We start from the raw sequence: 25465 nt of genomic DNA, 5'->3' as shown, positions 1-25465 counted from the left end.
TACGATCCAGAAACACACACGGTTGAAGCATTTGTTAGGTTCGTCCAAACCATAACAACACCATCAACAGCAGCAGCAGCAAACGCGTATATGTTAAATATGTGCATAATAAATGTACAGAAAAAAAAACTCCTCCCGGGCCTCGTCCTATTTGTCCGACGGCTGGCTCATACCCCGGTGTTCACTGAAGCGTAATGGCAATGTTGATCCAATGTCTTATCCCGAAGTGTTTCTCTGGAGCTTCTCGAGCTTCTCGCTCCCCTCATGGGCAGCTTGTGTTTGAGCAAGTAACAATTAGGTTACTTCTGCCCCTCGTGTTGGGGTGCGTAACACTGTTGTTGTAGCAAAGCAGCCCTCCTAACTAATGTTTTCCCCATTTCAGCTCTTCTAAGAGGGGCTAATCTTTATGTGTGGTGTGTGCGTACACAGACCAGTGATGCATATTTTCATTAGAACAGGCACATATCAGCAGCGGCGAGAGCGGCTTGGCTATGATGCTTCGTTTTGGGGTTTCGCTCATGGTTACGATGGATGGATGGTTACGTTCGTAGTGTTTTTATTTGCAGCATAAAATGAATGATAATAAGCTATGTGAAAAGAATTTGCTCGCAAGGTTATACTTTATTTAAGATCATTGGAATTTATTACCTTCAGTGTGCAAGGCATGAATGCTCGGGCAGCATAATATAACCACGTGTACAAAGCAATCTAAAGCAATATAAATTTGTTGGAAGTGTGTTGCTCTCCTGTGTTACTATCAAGCCATTGGTGTGGTAGCATTGTATGAGTGGAATGGATGTGGTTTTTCAATCTCTTTCCATCGCTACTGATCTTGATCTTGATCTTCAGCGGAATTTCTTCTCCCCTCCAGGCAACAACAACCAGGTGGATTATGTTTGACTTCATTTTCAAGCTGCCGTTGTTCCATTTTTAGTTGTTCATTCTTTACCGGTGCTGAGGTTTTGTGTTCAACTTTCTGGTCGGAAAACTCGGCCATGTCCGAGGCGCGCCGGTCCTCAGGCTGGATCTTGTCCACAGAAAACCCATTTCGCGTTGGAAAATGTGTGGATGTTTTCCGTTGCGGTTGTGTGTGTTTTAACGTAAGCATTGCAGCCAGTAATGGAGCTGCCCGCAGCAGTGGCAGCGCGTTTGGGCGTCATATTTTCTCGCCGGTGGTGGTTTCATTGTGTACGTTTCTGTCCCACACACGCACACACACACACCCTCTGGACTCCGTTTGTTGGCTGTTTCTTGTGTGGTGTGTGCTTCATTATGCATTTAATTTATGCATGTGTTAAAAGAAAAGCAACATCCCACCAACCGAGTGCGCTGCGGCGGTAGTGCTCTGGAGCGGGCAGCCAACCAACCAACCAACCAACGACCCGCCACCAACCAATACGCCCGGTTTTATCAGCACCGCGGATTGAATTATTAAAGCATGCTTTATTGCGTTTTCTTTCGCGCGCGCGCCACTGTATCGGTGTATGCGTGTACGACCTGTGCGTGTACTGGACTGGGGTGGCGATTCTGTGCGGCCGTGTTGGTCGTTTCGCACGGTTTGTTTTCGATTCCGACTTTTGCATTCCATCGTGATGTGGGGTGGTTGTTTTTCCCTCCCTAGCTTTGGCAAAAAACCACATGAAGCAAAAAGTCGCGTCCAGAGAGAGAAAGAGAGAGGGTTGTTGCGGGTGTGTGTGTAAGTAAAGGTATTGGAACGATTTTCCGTTTGGGTCGTTCCAGTTGTGTCTGGAAGACTTTTGTTGTTGTTGTTTTTTTTTTTTTTGTGTGTTCAGAAACTCTCTACACACGTATTTTTCTGCTGCAGTACCGATTTTCTTCTCTCGCGTCTCTCCCCTACTTCATCCTCTCCCGTACTTTTCTGCTCCCATTTGGGTGGGCTTTCTCCTTGCGCGGGACTGTTGGTTTTTCATTTTCAGCGCAAAATTTCCCATCAGCAGTATATGTGCAACATCTTTTTTCATCCGTGCATCGGGTTAGGTACGGGTCAACAGAAGTTACACTCCGCATGTTTTTCCCATACGCAAACGCTGTGGAGCGCGCCCATGGCTTTGAAAAAACGCTGCTTCGATACGCGCAGTTGGTGCAGTTTGTTGCTGTGCAGTGTTTGCATGGTTGTATATGATTCGGGTTTTCTTTTCTTCTTATTGTACGTCCCATTACGTTGGAAGTACAAAGTCACTCTGGGCGGATGTTTGTGGCTGCTGGGTTGCGTTTGATGCCCATCTGTTCGTTGCAATCTTCTTGTGCGTTTGAATGCTGCACGTTTGATCTGTGTGTGTGTGTGTGTGTGATGTGGTGGTCGTTTTGCTATGTCTGCAATTAAATCGTTCGTGAAGCGACAAACATGCAAGTTCTTTGAAGAATTCAGTTTGTTTCAAATTTTCATGTTTTTTTTGTTGCGCTGAAACTGTGATATTATTTTGATATTATTTTTCATATTTCCAATAAACATATAATAATGCATTTATTTATTTGAAGTAATTATTGGAAGTAATAAAACTTGTATATATGACTTAAATGTCCAAACAAAGCATCCAACCAACGACTTGTTACCAGCGACAGTGCTATAAAGTTATTTGTGAATGCGAAAATTGCTATCAAAAAACGGGCCAGGATGGGCTTTGCAAACCAATTTTAAATTCAATCCCCCGGCCCCACACTTCCTCCATCCTCCTGCTCCACCGGAACCATCCGGATGAGCGGACTCGTATCCATCAGTACCGCTAACTAAACGTCTAGTTCGCTCCCAACAAAGAGGGTCTGCGTCATTTTTCATGGAAATCCAATTCATTCCCGACGCCGAGATGAATGAAACGATCTGTCGGTCGGATTTAAATGATTCCCCCACCGTTGCGAGCGGACGGAAATTCGGAAGCCTCTTCTTAGCGCGAACTAAGTGTGATTTTATCTCATTCCCTTTTTGGCTATCCATCACGCGGCGGTGACGCTTGGGGTGCGAGTTTTCACCGGCTTTGGACGTATTTCTTCATTTATTATGCCTCCGGTGACATTTGCTTGTGAAGCTGTGGGTGTATGTGTGGCTCTGTGTGTGAGCTCTTTCCTCTTGGTGTGTCCTCCTGTGCGATTGAGTTGATGTCCTGTTGCTTTTATGTGTCCCGCCCCGGATGGTTTGATTCGGTGCTGGGCAATCAATTGGGGGAAAAGCTAGCCATCGCAGCAGGTAGACTTTTATTTTGAAGCAGGAATTTCGCAACCGTTTTCCAACAGCGAAGCAATCCACTGTCTAGTCTGAAAAATTAGGTTGTTTGTGTGCCTTTAGGCGTTCTGTTTTATTTATCAAGCTTTCGTATGTTATTTCTATCACAAATATCACGTCCTTTAACATGCAAAACAAGTGTAGAGGACGTCATTCGTCAATCTTTAGATAATGTGTTCACTGTAAGCAAAATACAACATCTGCTTGAGACCTAAAGAAATGTGGTATGCGCTCCTCCGGAATATTATAAGAAAACGTTAGAACATTATTGCATCTTGGGCAAATGTTGACTCGCCCTGAATTTTGCGATTGATTCCCCCAACATTTTTGTTCATTTAATTTGTGGCATGAAATAAAGCTATCATTGTGGGTAGCAGATTCCAGGAAGATCTGTTCCACTGCTCAGATTTCATCATCTCATTCCGGTTAATTTCCCGGATCGTTGAAGACAGGTTCTATGCGCGCAGAGACGTGTCTGTGTCGACTTCATGATATATGAATAATTCAATTAAGTTCAACTTTGGTAGCACGAAGAAGCGTTCCTGCTCAAGCACTGTTTGATTTCTGAGTTTCATTCGTTAGCATACGTTGCTTTGTGTTAGCATAAGTTGATTTCCCGGAAAACTAGGCTGTGTCAGAACGAAATTTCAATGAAGATCAGAAATTAACTGTACAACCTTTTATTTAACTCAGGATGGAAAAACAAATCTAGTCACTGGCGCGTTCTGAAGATTGTACTCAACATATTCTTTAACCACTTAATTACTCTTAATATCTTAATTACGAAATGTAAGCAAAAGTGATCTAAGTGGCTCATTGAACCGCTTCTGTTTTTAGAAGCTTTGTAGGATTTGATCTTTTGTTGACACACTTTTTGGCCTTTTCCAAGGATACGTTGCAGATTTTACGATTGGATAAAAGTTAGGCGATACAATCTCAATTCCAATTCATCATCATTTGAGGAAAAATAAGGTGAAACTGTGAACCAAGATTGGATAACGTTGCGCCAAAGTGGGTTTTGGACCATCGCCAACACACTTCATCCTTCGATACAGAAAACGGGGAGCCAGACCCCAGCAGACTTTATAAGTTTGCAGACAACGGCAAAACCTGACATTGAGACATTTTTGTACCAACTCATCCATGGTCAATCTTGTCATTTATGTTCGTTCAGCCCGTCGCAGCCATCCTGCATGGAGCACATCTTACCGTAATTAAAAGACCTGGTGTAAAGATAAGTTTAGCACAGGGCGACACATAGTTGCCAAGAGTGTGCAGAGCACACAATAAAAGTATTTTTCGTAGCTACTATCTGATCATATTACCCTGTCTTTGAGCTACACAATCAATCTGTTTTGCTCTGTAAACACTAACGAAGAGCCAGACGGATGGGACCAGCTTTAGTTGCAATGTTTATGGGAGCGTTTATCAAAAGAATCCGTCTAGTTGGAGTCATGCTATAGGGCAGGGGTGAGTTTTGTCTCTATGGTTGTGCTAAGTGACAGATAGCACCGTTGTTTCTGTCATCTTAAATTCTATGTTATCGATGCCAATGAAATGATGTTGCTGGTTATAGAAAGATAGCGGTGAGCTGATTGTCTACTCTACTTTCAATTGACTTTGTTCTTCTGAACTGTGCGTTATCGAAGAGCAACTAGCCAAACTAGATGCTAGGATTTACTAACGATGTCTCTGGTATTGCGATATCACTTATCGTTTGACTTTTAACAATGCTCCAAATGAAAAGAATAGCTGCAGGGGGCAGTTTATCTGCTTTTGAAATAAAGAACGCTTTCTTACAGTAAAGTGAGGTTGCTTAAAAGTTCTATATATTTATTTCATTTCATGAAATCTTCTCTAAATTGTTATATTGGTTTACTTTAAAGATGTTCCTATTCTTTCCTTTTCTTCTTCTAAAGTCTAGTCAATCTTAGCTTATTCGTATGATGGAGTTCTACTTAGACTTGATATAAGTTATACAGTGGAGCGCCGTTTATCCGGGTACCTTTTATCCGGCTTTCCGTTTATCCGTGCTATTGAGAAATGACAGTTCAATACAAAAGTGACATTGGGTTATGAGGAGGATATTTGATAAAGCGGTTATAAGAGCACATTGTCATAACAAAAAACACTATAATTCATGGCAAATTTTAAAAATTTTCTTTCGAAAAACATGAAGTTAGTAAAAACTGGGTTATTTTATCAAAAAATAAGAAAAATTTCCAAAAAATAACCAGGAATTGGTGATAAAATATATGAATTGACTCATTATCCGTGTTATTTGCTTATCCGGGCGAAGCCAAGTCCCGAGAAGCCCGGATAAACGGCGCTCCACTGTAAATACTTTTGTTGCGAATAAAAGCACCAAATGACAGCATTGAAATATCTATTTTTGAGGAGCCAAACACCTTTCACTTCGGCTTTTTATTGAAACTGCCTACCATTAGCGGCAGCGAGCCGTCTCTCACCATAGCACGAAAGAGATTTAGGCACAGCCGCCCGGCTTACGGAGCAACGCGCAAATGACATTTTAATAATGCTCCCTTAAGCTTTGGGGGTGTGTGTGTATAATGGAGGAACGATATCCATCCACCGGCAGTGGATGATGGTTAAAATATAACACATAATGCCATTGGGGATGTATTAAAGAATACTTTGAGCGTTAGAACTGCTTTGATTCAGCAAGCTTTCATATGCCTGCCCCTTTTCCGATGGTGAATGGTGAACATTGCGTAGAAAGAGGAAATGTGTTTGTGCGTTTGTGAGTGTGAAGCCCAGGTTTGGCAGACGCATTAACAAGTCAATAAAAACGCAAATAAAACACATTTCGAGCCTGTTAAGCATCATTCAGATGCCATTTAGTGAGGCAAATTGCACTGTATTTCAATCTGCATAATGGTATCAAACACGGCAATCAGTAGAGTATTACAATCATAATACTAGTAACTTTATATTATGCGATACATCAATTGTCAAATACAAAATATTTGAGCAAAGTTTAAATATTATTCAAAATAAAAGTTCAAAATTGCACGAATTACCATACACAAATTACCATGTACACGGTGTCTTGTCGGTCAACGTTAATAGCTAGCGGATAACGTGTTGAGAGCTAATGTAAGTGGGAATTGAAGAACCGGTTTCAAAATACAAAGTAACATAAACAAAAATAGCAAAATAATTGACATTTGTTGATCAGAACGTATTGTAATGAAAATAGTGAATATTTTATCTGCGATTTGTTTTAATCTTAAAGTAACATTTTATCCAATATTCATGATGATTTACTAATGTGTTCGTATTTTCTCTCTTATTGTTTTAGGCCCGCGTTGCCAGCCACTCTTTCGCTACAGAAAAGGAAACTGTGCCATACAAGATGCAGCAAGAAAAAAAAGCCCACTCTTTACAGATCAACAGTAATCGGCTGTAATTTGTCAGCTATTTTCCGCGACCGGTGGCCCTTTCCCGGTTTGATTTATTCGCTACCGCATGGCGCCTCAGTCCAGCGACACCCATAGGAAAGGGAAGAAAGAAAACAGAAACCTGACGCGCTACCACTTGCACTCGACAAGTACAGCTTTTCCGTCGATACATACTACTTTGGCAGCGGCCAAGCTCAGCTAGTGGAACACAGGAAGCAGCAGAAACGTGTGAGGAAACGGTCGGCCCGTACAAGCAGGTCTCCAGGTACCGGTCGTGAATAGAGTGGTTCGTAAATACGGCCGGCTCGATAGCCATGAGTCCCACGAGCACAGAAGCGAGCGATAAAAACGGTTTCTGAGAAAACATACACTGACGCTCCACCACCATTCCGGTTCCGGCAAAGGCAAAGAAAAAAAAATGAGACACGAAATGCTCACCTGAAAGGAAAATTATGTTACATTATGATCGCGAATGGTGGTTGTAAATGGCGATGCGCCACGGGGACGATGGGCGGCGCACTGTGAGGCAAATTGAAAGTGAAACTGCGCGCGAACGAACCATCGCTAAATTGCAGCCGTGTGTGTGCCGCTGCCGATACCGTCATCCGCGACCGGTCGCTAATGTCCGTTCGTTACACGGGATTGGGAAAACTCTCGCCGCGCAGCGTTAGGTTATGATGCGTGTGAAGGTGTCTTCTGCCGCATTCCCTCGGAGGAAGGGCCGGGCATATAGAAATAAAATTACCGGAAATCATCCCACACCGGTCTTCGCACTCTCACATTTTCAATTGCGGTGTGTCTGAAACCAAAGAAAGCGATGCGACGCGTTCTGATCGAAAGCGAAAGAGGTAGAAAGGGAAGTGCTCTGGAAACTAATGCAGAAGTTTTGTTGAATTTTTAGTAGTGTACGGACAGGGATAAGCTACAGGCAAAGGTATTGAATAGACTTGCTGCATATACAGCATTCCAAGCGTAGTTTACAGTTGGTTGATTCCAATAAGAGACGACCAAATTAAGATGCCATTCTCTGCAATTGAATGCTTTAGGTTTAATGTACTGCATATAGCTGCAAGGGAAATCTAGGGTCATAAGCTACCGTCTCATTTGCGGCTCATTTGCTATCTAAAGACTACACAAACCTACGAACGATAACACACAGATCTGTCGTGTGCATTAGACAATCCAAAACGTGCACTCATTACAGTTGCACCGGCAGTGCATTTGGTCAGCGGACTGGAAGTAGCTCGGTACTGCTACATGGTGCAGATACGAACCGTCCCCAGCCCAACCCAAACTCGTCGGCAGTGATTTATGGCGCTCGGAAGCAAAGGATAGGTGTTTATTTAATGTTATTTTTCCCTCCCCAGTTCCGCTGTTGAACGGAAAGTCGAATTCATACCGTGTACTTCGGATGTTGTGCGGCTAGCAAGCAGAGTGTGTGTGTGTGTGCTTCTGATAAGTGCATATGTGTGCATTTGTGTGTACATAATATTATCGTGTGTGCGTGCGTGTGGATGTGCTAAGTGCAAGAAGTTCGCTCGATGCAGCTGATCACGCATGCCGTGGTTGGTAGGGCCGTAGTAGTGTAGTACCGCGGGGCTGTAAGTGAAGCGAGCGCCCCAAAACGAAGCTTGTGCAGCAACAGGAATCTCTCCAAAACGGTGCTCTCTGTCATCCCGTTTGGGAGAGGGGGAGAGAAGTTAGACCCCTGCGTGGTGGTGTGAAACGTAACGTCGTCACCATTCGATCTCAACCGGGCGACTCACAGGATTCGGGTGACGAGGAGCTTGCGCCTCGCACCGGTCCCTGTGCCCTGCCCCGCTCGACGGTGGCAGGAGGTGGAGGAGGAGGAGGAGGAGGTGGAGGAGGAGGAGGAGGAGGTGGTGGAGGTGCTGGAAGCGGCGGATTAGTGGGAGGATATCCGCCCGGCAACATGTCGCTGAATGGGCGCGAGCTGGTGAAGCAGCCGCCACCGGCCGACTACAACCAGAGCGTGTTGACGATGCAGAAATCGGTCACCATCACGGTGACGCCGCAGCGCAGCAACTCGATGGATCTGCTCAACTTCGAGGAGAAGCGACAGCTGATCGCGTCCTCGCTGTCACTGTCCGACATACTGCACGTCAGTCCGGCCGCGGCGCACGTTGCCAAGGAGGTTGCCGCCAGCACGGTGATTGGTAAGTTGGTGTTGGGGTGTACTGTTTGCGCGTGACGATTAGGCGAGTGCAGCTAATGATGTGCCTTGGTTAGCGTGCAAACATGTATAAAAAAAACTCCACAACGCTGTTTTCTGCTGTAGTTTAAGTATTTTATTCGAAAATTCAATCGTAGTTAAGCAAGATGACGGTACAGCTTCAAAACAACGCGAAATTCAGGATGTTTATAGTTTTAGTTATAAGCACAACTTTTTAAATTGATCATGAAAACAGTTAAAGACAATCAAAGAAGTATGTTAAATCAAGAAAGAACATGAAGTAGTTTTTGCAACTGCTTCTTGTACATTAAAACAAAAGGTTTTTATTGTTTTTTAATAGAAAGAAGCAAGTCTTCCAAATCTTTTCCTCTTACGCTAACTTCGGCTGCATCAGATGTTAAAGTGCCTGTTACACTGATTAGCGATCATAAAGTTGCACAATCGTTCGATCTTGGACGCTTGATGGCTTTAGTATCAAATTATCGACAGGTGGGTCGTCAGCGCTACCGCATCACCAAACATCTGCATAGTGGCGTGTTTTTTCCCCATTTCCTGTGCGCACCGATCTTAAGTAACGAACGCGCCAGAAATGCTAACCAACCAACGGGGACAAGATGTTTGTGCGGATTGCTTCGGCCGCGGCATTTATGTGCCACCGTTAAGGATGGAGCGGTGGTGTGGTGGTAATTTTTCTGCAACGCCACAAACATTAACCGCTCATTATCGGTTGTGAAATATTGTTCCCAGGCCACTGCTCGCCTGCCGTAGCCCGCAGTGCAGAAAGAGGAAACGGATGACGACGGTGGTATGGTTGGTTTGTCGTGTTATGACAGAGACAGAGCGAAGGTGCCGTTGCCGCTCCGTTGCCAGTCATCGATTACGGGATGATGCAACGGTTTGTGTCAATGCAACTAACAACCTGTTTGCTGATACATCTCGTAGTCATCGGCGAGATTATCATTACTTCACCTCGCTGACCGGAGATGGGATTAGCGAATGGTGTATTTAAGTAATTAAGTGATGGAGTGCGTGATGGATATGAAGGGCTATTTATTGAAAAATGATTTTAGCCGTACTTATAAGATATCCTGGTCGAATATGTACACACTGCTGGTACCATTTCTCGATGCGCTAACAGAAGTCTTATACGGACGGCGATCGTCCCGTGTGCTAATTAAGTTAGCGCACTGTGATTTCCCAAATATATTTCTGCTCCCCCCCCCCCCCCCCCCCCCCCCTCGAATGGTGATAACGAAGGGATCACGAATCCTCCTTCCATCAACATTCTTCTGTGTCTAGTTTTCGTTGCTGATTTTTGCGCGCAACTCTACACCACCACTCCAGTCGATCTTCAGCACGGGTTTTGTTGTATGTGTGCTATGAAACGTCTGCAGTGTGGTGCAAAGCACAACATGTAAGCGCCACACTTGAGATAAGAAACGGAAACACACATACGCGGGGGTCCACTTTTTGCTGTTGGTGTGTGCCACTTTCGACCCGCTAATCATGCATAATTTGCTCTTTTGGCAAGCTCTCTTACAACAAGCAGTCTGCGGTTATCTACCCCATATGGGACGGGGAACGATGCAGTGCCTATCAGTCTGAGAGTTTGGCGGCTGATAATAACAATAATAGTAGTAGCGATAGCAAAACAAAGTTAGAAAAAAACCCTGCCTTTGACGATCGGTTCGTTCTCTTTTTGCACACGTTACATGACAAGTCATTAGCATTCAGTCAATCTGCAGCAGCACGCGGCTTACCATTTTCGTACAATTCTAAATGCATTTTGTGCTTTCTTACAAGGGCAGCAGCAAGATTTGCACGCGAAACAGAGATATTCAATCGCTGGCTAGCAGCAGCAATCGCAAGCACACTTTCTTGTTGTGTGCTTGCCTATCGCGCGTGTTGATTGACAGGTTCCACTCCGTCAGGCTTCGTCGATGCGCACACGTTACAGACCGGCTAGTGCGAATGCCATGTGACGCATAGCTAAATCATGCGTGACGAATAATGCATATTGACGCGTTTGGAATGTGAGAACACGGAAGGGGGAGGTGGGCGTTCGGGCGATAGGCGTGTTACGCATTCGTGGATTCGTTGTGAGCGGAGAGTGGTTGGTGGACACCTGAGAATACATTTCGTTACATAATAATGAAGTATCGGATTCTTTTGCTCGCTTTTACGACGCGTTGTGTTGAGGTTTAGCGTGGAGGTGTAAAATTTAAGCTTTTCTTTGTGATGCACACACACACACGTGTGTATTGGTTTGTAACAACGTATTAAAACATACATTAATAGACGTGACGTGAATGCCGTTCGATGTGTTTCGAAACCCGTACTCTAATTGTATCTGTAAATATTCGGTAAACATGCCGCGTTGCTACAGGATTTACTTAATGGGGGACGATACGGATTGTTGAAATTGTTGAATGCGAGATCGAAATGATAAACAAATATTGTTGTTAGCGTTTCACATTTGATTGGGTTTTGTGTGCGTATTTATATACAGTGCAAAATAAGTTCAGAATTTATCACCGTGTTTTGAAAACAAGTTCATTATTTATAATCATTCTGTGATATCTTTGTTTACATTTTCTGCTCCTGACATGATGCTAAAAGCACATTTCAATAAGTGATACCCCGCCATGTTGAGTTTTAATCATCTTAAGTACTGTTCAGAATTGATGTATGGGCCTTCTTAAAAGCGCCATGATTTGACGCAAGTAAATATGCCGATAAGAGTCTATTTTAAGAACGCATCGCATAACGACTCCGATGACGAAGATATCAATGATGCAGCAACGGCACAAGCTGTCAGAGTCTAATATGGTAATAGTTCCCTGTTGTACTGAGTGCAACGATGCCATTTTTTACTCCCGCAGTCGCTGCAATCGTATCGTTTACTTATGCATGCCGGTAACTTGCCGGTCTCATGGTACAGTCGTCAGCTCGTACGACTTAAGAACATGCCAGTCATGGGTTCAAGCCCCAACTAGACCGTGCCGCCATACGTAGGACTGACTATTTGGCTATGGGGGGTAATCCAAAAGTCACTGAAAGCCAAACCCCACAAGTGGTATAGGCAGGCCTTGACCGACAACGGTTGTTGAGCCAAAAGAAGAAGAAGAAGCCGGTAACTTGCAATTTGACGAAGTTCTTTATCGGCCAGACTATTCGATTAGTTTAGTACTTCTGTACGAGGATTTGAATGGAAGGATTTACGTTTAGGTGCATCCCGAAAAGCATTTTAGGTGGTTTGTGATGGAATACCTAGAATGCATTCTTCTCTGCTTTTTTTAATGGATACAAGTAATCCCCTGTCCTAGTATTTTTGACGTATCAAGCACATATCCCTTGGAAAGGTATGGTAGTATTTCATTTGGTAATGCATCTATTGTTCTGCCTAGAATGAAATCTTCTTTATATTCTTCTTCTTATTCTTCAAGCTCTTCTTCTTTTTCTTCAAGTTCTTCTTCTTCTTCTTCTTCTTCTTATTCTTCTTCTTCTTCTTCTTCTTCTTCTTCTTCTTCTTCTTCTTCTTCTTCTTCTTCTTCTTCGGCACAACAGCCGTTGTCAGTCAAGGCCTGCCTGTACCAATAATGGCTTAGCATTCAGTGACTTATTGATTATTCGTAGCAGAATAGTCAGTCCTATGTTTGGGGCATGGTAAATTCGGGGCTTGAATCCATGACGGGCATGTTATTAAGTTAAGCAATCTTTTCCACTTACCAAAAAAGTCATATTTATAGAATGTAAAGATTATCAGTCGACTGTTAAAAGCAAATCTCAATGCCCTCGGTTTGCAGAGACGGCTTAACTGGCTGTCTCTCTCTCTCTATCTCTATCGGGAATCGAACATCGTTAATTAACTTTCCTTTGCAGCATATTGTTTCCCGTTTTCGCCCCGACTCACTCTTTGCGTGATAGGAAGGGAAAATAATTCAATTGATTTCCCTCCAACGCGTCGTTCCCTAATTTCATCGTACATGTTCTCGCTTCCTGTCCTCATGGCTAATAACATCAAATGATGAGTAATATTGACCGACCAACAAAAAGAAAATTGCTCCAAGAAAAACCGCTGCCATCGTGCGATATTCCCGAGTTATCAAAGATATGAACAAAAAAAAAGTACTAACGACAGACCGAACGAAAATCTCGTTCCAATAATCGGCCGACAATCACAGCACATTATGAATGTATGCGGGAGCCGCCACCATAATAAAGAGCTTTCTCGGCTGTGTTATGTTGCGTGGCAGGAGAGGATGGATGGTCGTCGTTGTCGGGGCTGGATTGGTGCTGCTGAGATTTCTGCATCCATTTTGTTCCTGCGCCACGGACCAACGACGTTCTTTCGCATACAGACAACGTTTTTTTTTGTGTTGTTACTGGTTGCCTTCTCTTTATTCCTTTGCACAGCGGGAAAGATCACTTACCAATCAGTGGGTGGTGAAGAGACTGTTCAAAGCGAACGAGTTCGTGGAAAACACAATAAATCGTCAATGGACGGAAAGCGACCGGATGTGTGCGTGGTTTGAAGGGTGTAGCAGGCATGAGTGCGATGGCGTGCTGACAAGGGAGCGATCAATCCAAAACCGGCGTTTATTCAGTAGCGCTCTCGATGGATTCGGGCATCATCAAGAGGTCATTCGTTTCTGGACGAATGCGTCGAACGGGTCAGTTCGCATCAGGACGTTCGATATCCCTCATTTACTGCGCATCCTTAATGTGCCCCGTTTATGGATGATATCATTTCCATCTTAGCACATGTAAGAGATACTTCAGATACTTCGATTTTAGCTTAATCAGTTGCTTCATTTAGCTGTCTTCAACATTATTGGATAGTTTCTGAGATTATAACTGCAATTAATTGCAATTGAAATTGTATATTTTATCAACATTTGTAGTTAATCATTGTGGCTTGATGTTTGTAAAACTGAAGAATACTACATTTTACTATTGTGCATTGTATAACAGTATTTTATGCTGTTATACACATTCTAAATCGAATTAGAGTACTTTTTGTGCATCGTTTCCGTATCTGCCATACCCGGCCGAATCAAAATCGATTAGAAACCCCAACAAGAAGACGGTTTGTCTGCCTCAGCTCTCGAACTCTGCCTGAGCAAATGGGAATTCCTCATATCACACAACGCATACGAGCGTTCATGCGTACGTACGTACGGCGTTTTTTTTATCAGCTGCTTCACTATCTATTTTCTCTGCCGCCTACTATTACGTGCCAGCCATTCTTGACGGTCCACATGCGTATCAAACTGCTGGCGCTGCTGTCGCAGGCACCCGTGCGTTGGCAAAAATAGATCCACCCCGAAAGATTATGATTGATTGAGCTTAATTAATTGGAATTGGATAAATCGAGCGCGAATGGTGCGAGGTGAAGTGGCGGTGAGAGGGAGAGAGTGGTGAGTGAGAGGTGGTCAAAGCGAATGGCCAAATTGAGCGGACAACCTCCGTCGTCACTTCGTTGCCATGACCGATACGGGGAGTGCACATCGATTATGGGCGCCCTAGGTGTGTGTGTGTGGACTAGCTGACGGTGTGCACTATCCGTCGCGACATCCATTACCAACGACTGCGCACAGTGCGTGTCGTTTTTGTGCTTCGGCAACAGATGTTATCCGTGTGACGATAATGCGAGATTTTGAAGATTATTGCTTAGACTGATGGAACAATCTATAACTTAATGTGCTATAGCCTGTATCAATTTAATCCTAAACATTTTATTTTCGATATGTTGAAGAACTTGAATCTCCTATTTAAGATCAAAATTTGTACCAAACTGTCAGAAATGCGCTTCTCGAGGCAGGCCACCCGACAAGCTGCACGTGTGTGTTTGGCTGCGTGTGGCGTATGAAGGAAAATAATAAAAGCGAACATCTTTCCAATCACTTTATCCCCTCTACATTGGGTCGTTATCGGAGATAGTTGAACATGACGGGGGCGTGGACGTGATTGGATTTGTTTTATGTTTTCATTCCATCGAACTTTCTTCGCCCTGGCTACCGAAAGCTGGAGGATGATCAACTGCCAGCGCGAACACACACAGCGTTATACAGTACGGCAAGCGTATCATGCGTATGGGTATGTGCGCGATACGTCTGGTGTCCGTATCGTTTTTTTATGTGTCCGTGCACCGGTATAAAGTTTCATTCAAAGTACAGTTCTCTGAAAACCAGTTGGTCCAGGAGAGCTATTTTAAGGTCATTTTACAAGCGAACTTCAATTTTTTTTTTTGCAGTATCTCTTGTGTTCGGGGTATTGCTTTCTTTGTTTATTATGTGAGTTGAATCCGCTTCACGTGAAAAATATATTGGGTACAAAAGGTCAATGTTTTGCGATAACCAGAAGAGCTCTTTTGAGGGTTAAGATCAACTCTTACTTTACAAGCGTCGTCTGATTATCATACCAAAAAGCTCTTCATTTTAGCAAACTTCAAATGTCTGGTGTATCACGGTAAGATTTTACTCTCACCACTGTGTCCCAATCAAAGCCCGCCAATCCACTTAATGTCGTTCGTTTAGGGCACTCAAAACAACGTTGACATCCTGCTGACAGGCAGAATTTGCGGGCCGAGCTGCGCAAGCTGCGATAAACGCCCGTGAAGTCCATCGCAATGATAAACATCGTCCGGCCGCTTTCTTGAGTCCATAATCTATATTGGCACAAGGCTCTAGTACACAAGTGGCGGAGGATAGGGAATGACCGTGTGGGGGGGTGTCAGGTGGGAAAAGTTTCGATCGTCAAAATGTCGAAGTCAGTTTTCGTGCTCCTGATTCCCCCCGGCAAAGGCCTACCGTAGCGGTGGGGAGATAAACAAGCGGTAAAGACGACAAAAGCTTCGTGTAATCCTTGAAGTGACTTTTTTGTCCACCGGCACTCGTCCACTCGAGTTTGTTGGTGGTGGTTATTTTGGTACTACGTTTTGTTGTTGTTGTTGTTGTTGTTGTAATTTGTTTTTGTCGATTTTCTGCTACCCCCTTTTCTCAGTCGTCCTGTTTTTTTTGCCGTTCAGTAACTCGGAAGTGACGTGAAACACGTGCCTGACCGACAAGTTGCTGCTGCTGCTGCTGCTGCTGCTGCAGGCTTGTCACATGATGGCGGGGCAATACTTACTTTGTGAAAGTGGGCAAGCTTTTCATTATTGCTTTTCTCGGTTCATTAGAACTTTCCTGCTGCTGCTCCGTTGTGAAGTGGCTAATGTTTGAAGTGGAGCGGCCGGTGAATGGTCGGTTATCTGGTTGTTTTTGTTATTTGGCGGGCGAAAGTTTGCGGTTTTTATTAAACTCACCGAAAAAGTTGTTTTCTCTTGTGACTTTTTTCTTTTTCTACGTGCTTGGTTTAGTTTTTAGTTGCTGGCTGGTAGGAGGCTGGAAAATAACTGAGGTAGCGCTTAATTGCTGCATACTTTTTTTCTGTTTCGGGTGAAATTGTTATTTAAAATTTTTTTTTTTAACAATGACTTTCCAACGACAAACACTTAAAGTTTGTCGTTAACTCGATTATTTATAAGAATCAAGGTTGCTATATTGAAGTTAATTAAATTATCATTTGCGCTAAAACATGTATCATTCCTTCTGGGAGATTTCTGGGTTTTTGTCGAAAATGGAAGTTATTTCCCTCGTTTATTTGCTCTAGAAAAGATTTGATTAACACGCCTTTGTGGTACGTTAGACAGGATTGGCTTACTACTGCTCCATGGCAGCTTGTCAATATCTTCATAATGTTACAAGTTTTGCCATTTTTTTGGAATAAAATATAATAATACATGTTTGTGTAGCTTTCTTTGCATTCCACCAACTTATGACTGTAACGATACCAAATATGGTTACAGAGCATAAATGTACAGCTATGCATAATATAATCCCAACAATCATCGTATCGTGGTTTTTTATTGCACAGTACAGTGAATGCGTTATCTCTTCTCGTATGCTTTACTACCTACATCTTCTAATGTTGACTATCATTAGCATTAGCTTCATTACCACGAAATCGATTCAAGATTCATTTCCAGGCCACTGTACAGTTGGATGCCATTGCATATAGGGGGGAGCGAATACACACGCACACAAACAGTGAGAGAGAGAGAGAGAGAGAGAGAGAGAGAGAGAGAGAGAGAGAGAGAGAGAGAGAGAGAGAGAGAGAGAGAGAGAGAGAGAGAGAGAGAGAGAGAGAGAAAAAGAAAACAAAAAGTCTCCATCAAAGTCATCGGACTGGAATGTTTGCTGCTGCAATAGCGTATCATCGCGTGGATGATGTGATAATGTTGGGTGCCATGCGGCCCAAGGTGTGAGGGGAGTTATGACTGGTTTTCGTCGGATGAAGGTTCGAGCTCAACAGCTCTCGATCGTGGCGATCACCTGTAACCAAACGACGACCAGAGGGATGTGGAGACAGACTGATCTTGTCGAAATGGCTTTTGGATTTCGTCTTTACCGCAAGATCAGTGATCATCTTATTATTCTTCTTCCTATTGCCCTCCCTCTCGCACTCCATGGTGGTGTGCCGGTGCACAGAGCACGCATACATTTTTTTTATCGTTTTCTTTCCCATTATGTCGTTTACGCCGGGCGCTGCTGCTGCTGCTGCTGCTCCACAACCCAAGCAAATGGGAAAAGGTAGCAGAACCGGTTTCTTTTCTTTTCTCACCGTTTATCAGAAGGCCACTTGGTTTGGTTTCATGGTCAGAGTGTGTGCTGTGTGTGCGTTTTTTTATTGTTTATCTCGTTCCTCCAACTCGCAACAGCGTCAATGTTTTGCGTCTTTTTTTCGAGTTATGCTGCCATGCGAGACGTGCGAAGCTTACACACTAGCACACATGTGCTACGCATCGAACCCTAAACGGCAGCAGCATAGCAGTGCCGTGTGGTATATGGTGCTTTAATACACGTTTTATGTGCTTGTGTGCGTGTGGGGTTTCTTTTTCTCATTTAAACAACTCGCATTATAAACAAACTTCATGCCCTGCCTATGAGTGGAAGCAAAGGCACTCCCTTTTATTTTTTTCTTGATTGAAGAATTCAACAGAAAATCGCCTAACCGGAGGATGTATTCATCACAATCTGAAGATTCGCAGGTTGAACATAAGACCTTCAAGTAAAATTCCATCATCAAGGAAAGAGAGAGAGAGAGAGAGAGAGAGAGAGAAATAAAGGAAACAAAAGTTCAAGATTGTAAAGGGAGGTCTTCTCCTTCCTGGAGCATAATATATTAACCCTCCAATGCAGTAAATATATCCTATAAAAGCCAATAAACAAAACGCTAGTGATAAATGCAAATAACGGTCAAGGATTTCGCGTAATACTTTCGATCGCGTCCACGTTCACGGAACAGATGAAAGAGCTTACTGTCAATCATATTTTGTATTGCAAAGTATTTCGCAATAATTTCGCAATTTTATGTTGAAGGTATAAAATGATGCAAAAGAGCTTTTATTGAAGAGAGGCATTATGTTAATCCGTGTTTTATCAGCGTTTTGCAGAGAAAACATTCATTTCTTCTTCACTCTGTCTGTGTTGATGATTGTAATAATCCTTTTTACTCACACCTTTTACTGATCTCGCACACTTTTCGCCATTGTGGGCTTGCATGAAATGAAGCTTATCGCTTAACAGAAAGAAAGCATTTAAATAATGAAGGTAGTTGTAAATGCTGTAAATTATTCCACATACCATGATGCATAGCCATGTGTGTTTGCTTGTCCCATTGCTTTTGGCGTCTGTTTGTGTGTTTCGGGAAGACAATAATTTATGATTATTTTATGTAACGTATGAATCATGCCTTTTTACAAACATAATGAATAACAACTGTTCGACGTGTGTGAGTAATTAAACATTTTCAGTTGAAATGTTCCGAAACACCAAAAAAAGCTCTCTAAAAGTTATTGAAGCAGACATGTCTTGTTGGTGGTGGTACTGTATAAAGAAATAGTGGACTTGATACAAAATCTAATAAAAAAAAACTGTCTCACAACCATTAGTCAACTATATCGAAATGTCATACATTTTCTTCTTTGCTTGTTGTCTCCTTACGGCGCAAGACTTTACGGCAACAAACTCTCTTCTATGCAAAACAATGTACAAAAGTCGACTCATAAACACCTTACCTGAAGCATATAGCAGCTGGATGCTACAATTCGATTTAAATTAATGTCCTACCTCTTTTCTACCTTTCCTGTTCATTTCTAGCGACAAAAAAACAGAACGGCACCACGATGCGCTCGAACAGCCTCAACTCGGGCTCCCGGACACCGCCGCTAGAGCGCAAAAGCAGCAAGTTCAGCGCCTTCGGCCGGCTGTTCAAGCCGTGGAAGTGGCGGAGAAAAAAGAAAAGCGAAAAGTTCGAGTCCACCTCAAAGTGTAAGTTGCAAATGGCTGCTAATTGATTCTGGTGCTTTTGTTTCTTGTGCCTTTTTTTTTTTTTTGTTTCGGATCGTGCTTCTTGCTCGCGAGTGGAGGTTCTGGAGCGTAAGGGTCAACACGGTTGCCCTTATGCTGTATCCCTCTCTGTTTGTGTAGTACACAAGGAAGCAGCTTCTGTTGATTTGATTTTGCCTATTATGAATTTGTATTTTCTTCTGTTTCACTAATTGCATTTGAAAACTAATTTCTTTTACTTTTAACTTCTTGGAGTTTGTGCTGTTTTTTTCCCTTATTAAATTGTCAGTCTTCATTATTATTCTTGTTTATCATTTTGAATCGGACATTTTTCCATTTTACTAACAATTTCTCACCTTTTTCCATCTTCTTTTCTACTAACAATTTAACATTTGATTAACATGCGCTTGCGTTTGTTATGTATTCTATTTTGCCTTACATTTTCGTTTTTTTATCTCTTTTCTTACCTCTTTTCAACTGATTGCACGCGTGTGTGTCTGGCCCGTATATTTCATCTTTTGCCCTGTACATCATCCATTCAATACACTACCCCACGTACCCCCCCTGTCCTGTGTGCCTCAACAATTTCGCTAAAAACTTGCACGAAACGATGGAAATATGCAGCGCTCGAGCGGAAAATTTCAGTACGTGCCAACCGGGAAGAACTTGTACAAAAGGGCATTCTGCTACCGGAAAGCCCTACATCTGCACTATCGATAGCTGGTAAGTAGTAGCGCGCCATGTGTGGGACCTTTTTTCAGTTGCTGGTCTGAGGGGCTTTAAGGGGTCAATGTAGCCAAACCTTTAAGGGTCAATGTAGCCAAACCGAGTGCTCATCCGATTGGCAAAAATTGCTGTTCAAAATGTAGGTCATTTAGAGGGATCACAGGGGGTGGTTCACAGTAGTTTGTACATTTCTTTTGAAGGGTACCAGTATTAGTTTGAGTTTCGTTTAATATTTTTGGTTGAAACAATCGACCTTTATTGTGTATCAATTTTATTTGTCTTTTATTTCGCATTACAATTGCCATTAAAATTGACCTTAGAATTGTTGCAAACAACAAGTGGTCATCATGATATGCGACGTGTCTAATCGATGAGTTATGTTTCCCATCCCCTTTTATCATCATGCCGCTTCCGTTTGTTGCTGAACTGCTGGTATATGTCCGCCATCAAATGCCTACGCGCTGAACACATCAACAATGACACCGACAACGATCTCATATACGCAATTACTGAACTTCCCCCTGTTCTATTGGTTGACTATCACCTGTGGTATGGGTGTGGGCGCGCGTGCGTACTTCTATGTGTGTGTGTGTGGGATTGACACTTTTGCTCTCGCGTGTTTGTCATTGCCACCACATCTTATTTCCATCAACAACTATTGATCCCCCCCCATTCCATCATCCACGTACACACAAAAACAATGACGAAAAAACCCACCTTCAAACCACCGAAGCCATTTGCATCAGTCCCACGGAATCGGTTACGTGGTCCACCTCAGCTCACAGGCAGTTGCAAACCTTCCATCATCAGCCACCGCCCCCGCCACCCCCAATGGCGTCGTTGCACTATCGCAGTCCAAGTAAGTGGTGGGGGCGCTGTTCCGGTTTCAGATCGGAGGGCGCCCGAAGCATAACATCCCCCGTGTGTCGTCTTTGCCCTTAACTTACGTGCTCGTTTGTTTTTTTTTAATTTATATATTTTCGTTCTTCGCACTATTCGATGTGATTGTTTTTTTTTCTTTTGTTTACGTTCTATTACTGAAATGAATTTCGTTGTTGTTGTTTCTACTGTTGTATGTGATCGCTGCCGATGTTGTTGTGTGTTTCCGTATGTTTTTTCTTAGTATGTTAGTTAGGCATGACTTGGTTGTAAATATAGTCACACTTTAAACGCTTGTTTATTGAATCCTTTTATAATCAGATTTATTCACTAGCTAGCTTAGGAAATTTGTCAAAAATTCCGTATTTTGTGTGTGTTAATCGTGTGAAAGCTAAACGTTTTTTTGTGTTTCACCATCGTTAATTGTGCCATTTTTCACATTTTTTCTTTTCGCGTGGTGAATATGAGTCACATCTCTGCAATCTCCCACGATCCATCTTAGTCATTAACCGGTATTGCAGTTCACTTTCAGACGGATTGTTATTTGTTTGTTTGCGAATGTATGACATATGTCAGCGATATTCGTTTTGCGCCATTGACCGAATTGCAGCTCAGCATTTTGCACTTGTCTTCAATAGCAACTCTCGTCTGTGGCAGAAATTGTTAAATTCGGAGTTGGTCTTACCATTTACGGAAGAGGCATCTATTTATTTGTATTAGTGTGCCGACCTGCTTTCCTTGTATATGGCACCGGTTATAAGATCACCAATCATCGAACCAATGCGATGCATGGAAATATTGTGGGATAAAATGAAAACATAAAAAAACATTTAAAAATTCTTTTATTACCATTATGACCTTTGCAATAGAAATTACTTCGTAATCATTTTCGATTTTCTATGTCCATCGTGTGGCTGCCTGTGCGTTAGCGAAAACAAGAACCTCTACCAAGTGCAAATCACCACTTCAAAATCACCACGCGAGTAGCGCCATCTACGTTACATGCCTGAACTAGTGGACCCTAGATGGCGCTCAAATCAGTGACCGTTATTTCAAAGAGCTGTGATGTATCTGCATGTTTTTTGTTTTACAGTTCAATGCTATATTTTATTTCATTTTGGATTTTTGTAATGATTATAGATTTAATGTCTAAGAATGTGCTTCATTAAGCGACAGGCTCAAAATTCCATAAAGATCTAAATGTAAAAAAAACCTTGTATACGTTCGTCCGCATGCGTTTGTACAAAATGCACTCTCGTTTCACTATTCGTAACCGTATTGCTATCACTCATGCACGTGGTATCGCATTAGGCGTTTCTGTTTGGTTGGTATTATTAATAAATTGATGTAATTGTGTTTTTCTCTTCTTCTTTTTCCCCCCCTGCTTGCTTGATCCTGTGCCAATGTTACAGACGAGGAGCAATACACGATCTACAACTCAGTGAACGGAACGAACGGTGCCGTCCTGCCAAATCTCGCAACCTCTGTCAACGCACCAAATAGTACTAGCATAGCGAGCAACAACGTGCCTTTATCGCAATCGGCCCAGCAGATCAGCAGCCTCGGCGGCGGTCCGGGCGGTGTCGGCACCCCGGTTGGTTCACTCAACCTGTCGGCCATCCTGGGCGGTGGCGGCGGCGGTGCTATGGGTCCCGGAGGACAGCTGGTCAATTCATCCACCGGTGCGGGTGGTGGTGGTGGTGTAATCGGTGCAAACATGATCAGTGGTAGTACGGCTGGCAGTGCGTTGGCCAGCATTTTGACCGGAAGTGTTAGTTTAAGTGGTGGTGGTGGTGGTGGTGGAGGATCTGGTGCCAGCGGGTCCAGTGGAAATGGTGGACCAGGCGGGGGAGGTGCAGGTGGTGCCGGTGTCGTGCTAGTGTCCGGGCTGGCGCACTCACAATCCGCCCATCAGATAGGGCAACCGCCGCCACCGTCCCTCGTTCACGCGCAGCTTGCCCCGCACCAAGCCCTTCAGCAGCAGCTACAGCAGCATTTCGCGAACGTAGCCGCCAACGCCAGTGCCAACATGAATCAAGGTGAGTTTAGAAACTATTTTTAAATGTGGTAGTTGTAGTAAGTTTCGATTGCATTTATTGCTCTTATGGCTACGACTGTTCTGGAGGTGTCTACAGGTCTTATTGGGCTATTCAGCTCAACTTTTATGACTTAGGTCTTGAAAATACGTCAGACGTTCCACATACGTGTTTTTCTTTAGAAGTTCAGCAGTTAAGTATTCAAAACAGAGTGGAGTAAGCTCTACAAATAGATTGCTTTTGATAATCTGCAAGGACTTACTATGTTTGGTTGCTTTTTAACTCTATTTGAATGGCTGTTATACTCTCAAGGGAGCCTCGTATAAGGATAAGAAGCATTGCAATTTGATTTATGTCGAAAACAATCTTACCTTACCCTGTAACTGCTTACTGCACAACGGATTGTAACGTCTTTTTGTGGGAGAGCTTATACTTTGAGCCTCCCTTTATCGTGCATCGTGCATGCATTGTCTCTTCGGAGAGCACAAGATTCTTTTGATAACCCAAAGAAAGGACTTAAAAAGAAGTCGGAATTCTTGTGATTCCATGTGTCCAAAAGCGCTTTGTTTTTTTTCTTTTTTTGAAAGGAAGCCATGTCTAACATTTATGCTTTAGCGTTATGCGCTTGAAGCAGTGTATGTAAAACATGTAAACTGTGCGCTGGAACAGCAAGAACAGTTTTTTTCCTTTAAAATACTTGAATGAATGAATGAATGTTTTACTTGTTGATGATTAAAAAAATCAGTAATGTATAGTAGATCGAAACAAATCTCTTTTCTAGTAAAACACGTTATTTATAAGCTTAAAACGTTCTAGTTTAACCATTAATAAATTCAATATTACATTTTCAACTTCTTTAAATAATAGTTTTATACCAACCCAGTTTGTACCAGTTTTGTACGGTTTCTTTTGTGTGAGACTAACCCACGGAAGCTTCTTCCGAGAACAAAAACGTTCCGTATAAACAAAATCTCAAACCTTTCAACCCCGTTGATCGTATGTTACACCGTTTGCAGCGGCGTTACACCGGGTGAATTATGTCTTCCAGCTCCAGCCATCCGGGTGTCAGTTTATGCAATTCGGGCTGAGATTATACACTACCCGCTTCAAATTGCCTCTCCCATTTGGTGCTCCTGAACGGGAACCATGACACACTTTGTCATGCCCGATTTTCTAGAAAAAAGCGAAAATCTCTTGGCACCAGCACCAGGCGCCTCCATTGTCAAAGCAGGCGATGGAGGGGGCGATGGCGTCCTAGTGGCGTGCAGTTTTCCCGGAAAATTCCTGAAACCTCCTGGTTTTGTATTATGTTGTGCTCTCTTTCTCTCTCTTTTTTTCTCTCTCTCTCTCTCTCTCTCTCTCTCTCTCTCTCTCTCTCTCTCTAAGTTACTCGCCATCTTACCATAGAGTGAGTTGTGCTAGTTTGTGTATGCAGCTACGATTCACAGACAACAGTGGAGCGCATCGCGTACGAACCGCGTGGCCCCATTTGTGTGCGTGTGTGTGTGTGTGTGTTTGTCCGTGTTTCGCGGGGAGTAAGAGAACTAGTTCAACTTAATCCCTCGAATTTCAATGAGCTGGGTACACTTTTCAGCTCAGCTTGTACCCATTACAAAACACGGGTGGTTTGGCGAAAAGACGAGATTCCCTGACCTACGCTGCTCGAGCGTTAAGCTTTTTGCTATGGTATGGGTTTGAAAAGAACATCTTCGTTGTGGGTGATTACATTTTTTTCTCCAATTTTAAATGGGAATTCCTGTCTCATGAGGTGTGTTTTCTATTCATGCAAATGTATGGGCTTTTAGTGGGAACTCTGAACCATATTTCCCTACATAATGCTAACGCTTGCTTTTAAGCAATGTGTGATGCTCTTGATATCTCACATTCGTATGTGATGCGTTATCAGCTGGGTATGAAATGAAATATTTGCCCTACACACGATTGGATTGTGTTTATTTTATTTGGTACGACCCGATGGACCTCTCGCTTGCTAAATATACAATCTTATCTGTGTTGCCGCACTCAATCGAGACTGCCACTTGATAGGCGTTACGGCGTTGTGCTAATAGTAGATTGGTTATTATCTTTACTGTCGCCACTAGAGCAACAATGAGAGCAAAAAATGCAATCAGCAGTCGATTCCATAACGAGCAGACCTTTTGTTTTTTGGTGTAAAAATATTCCACGGTGTGTACCTGTAATCGACCTGCTGATATGATGGATGCAATTCAATCGCAAACATTTTGATATTCTTGCTGCAACATTGTAGAAGCGTAGTTTAGACGCAAGGAAGTGTCTTACTTGCTTTGTTTTCAATTGATGAATATTGATCCATTGTGCTTCACCACAGATCTACGTTACTGGATGTTAAAGTAACAATCTCAAGGTAAAGGAGAGACGGGACAAACAACGGAACACGAGAAGTAATGTCGCACACAAGGATAAGGTCGAGTCGAAATCAATTTCAAGCGAGCTTAACAAGATCGACCTTTCTTTTTTTGTTTATCACCAACCAACTCCATGTAAAAAGAGGGCGACAGAAACAAACATACTACAGTACTTACATGAAACAAACCAAA

The 25465-nt window shown here is 43.0% G+C and overlaps 1 protein-coding gene across 16 annotated transcripts in view; it reads left to right on the top strand.

Moving 5' to 3' along the window:
- Positions 1 to 25465, top strand: part of LOC1270253 (neurogenic protein mastermind) — a 134664-nt gene that overhangs the window by 27392 nt on the left and 81807 nt on the right. For 9 of the 16 annotated variants that reach the window (XM_061647361.1, XM_061647358.1, XM_061647362.1 and 6 more), the window contains exons 2-6: positions 8028 to 8837; positions 19057 to 19227; positions 19870 to 19968; positions 20705 to 20830; positions 22263 to 22889. In XM_061647361.1, coding sequence (XP_061503345.1) covers positions 8594 to 8837; positions 19057 to 19227; positions 19870 to 19968; positions 20705 to 20830; positions 22263 to 22889 — 1267 coding nt within the window. In that variant the 5' untranslated portion in view covers positions 8028 to 8593. The remainder of the gene's footprint in view (positions 1 to 8027; positions 8838 to 19056; positions 19228 to 19869; positions 19969 to 20704; positions 20831 to 22262; positions 22890 to 25465) is intronic. The other 7 variants (XM_061647371.1, XM_061647370.1, XM_061647363.1 and 4 more) reach the window with 4 other exon arrangements.

This window comes from Anopheles gambiae, chromosome 2 (assembly GCF_943734735.2).
Source record: "Anopheles gambiae chromosome 2, idAnoGambNW_F1_1, whole genome shotgun sequence".
In the NCBI taxonomy this organism is placed as follows: Eukaryota; Metazoa; Arthropoda; class Insecta; order Diptera; family Culicidae; genus Anopheles; species Anopheles gambiae.
Note: the sequence above shows the minus strand (reverse complement) of the source record. Positions and strands in the feature narration are given on the sequence as shown.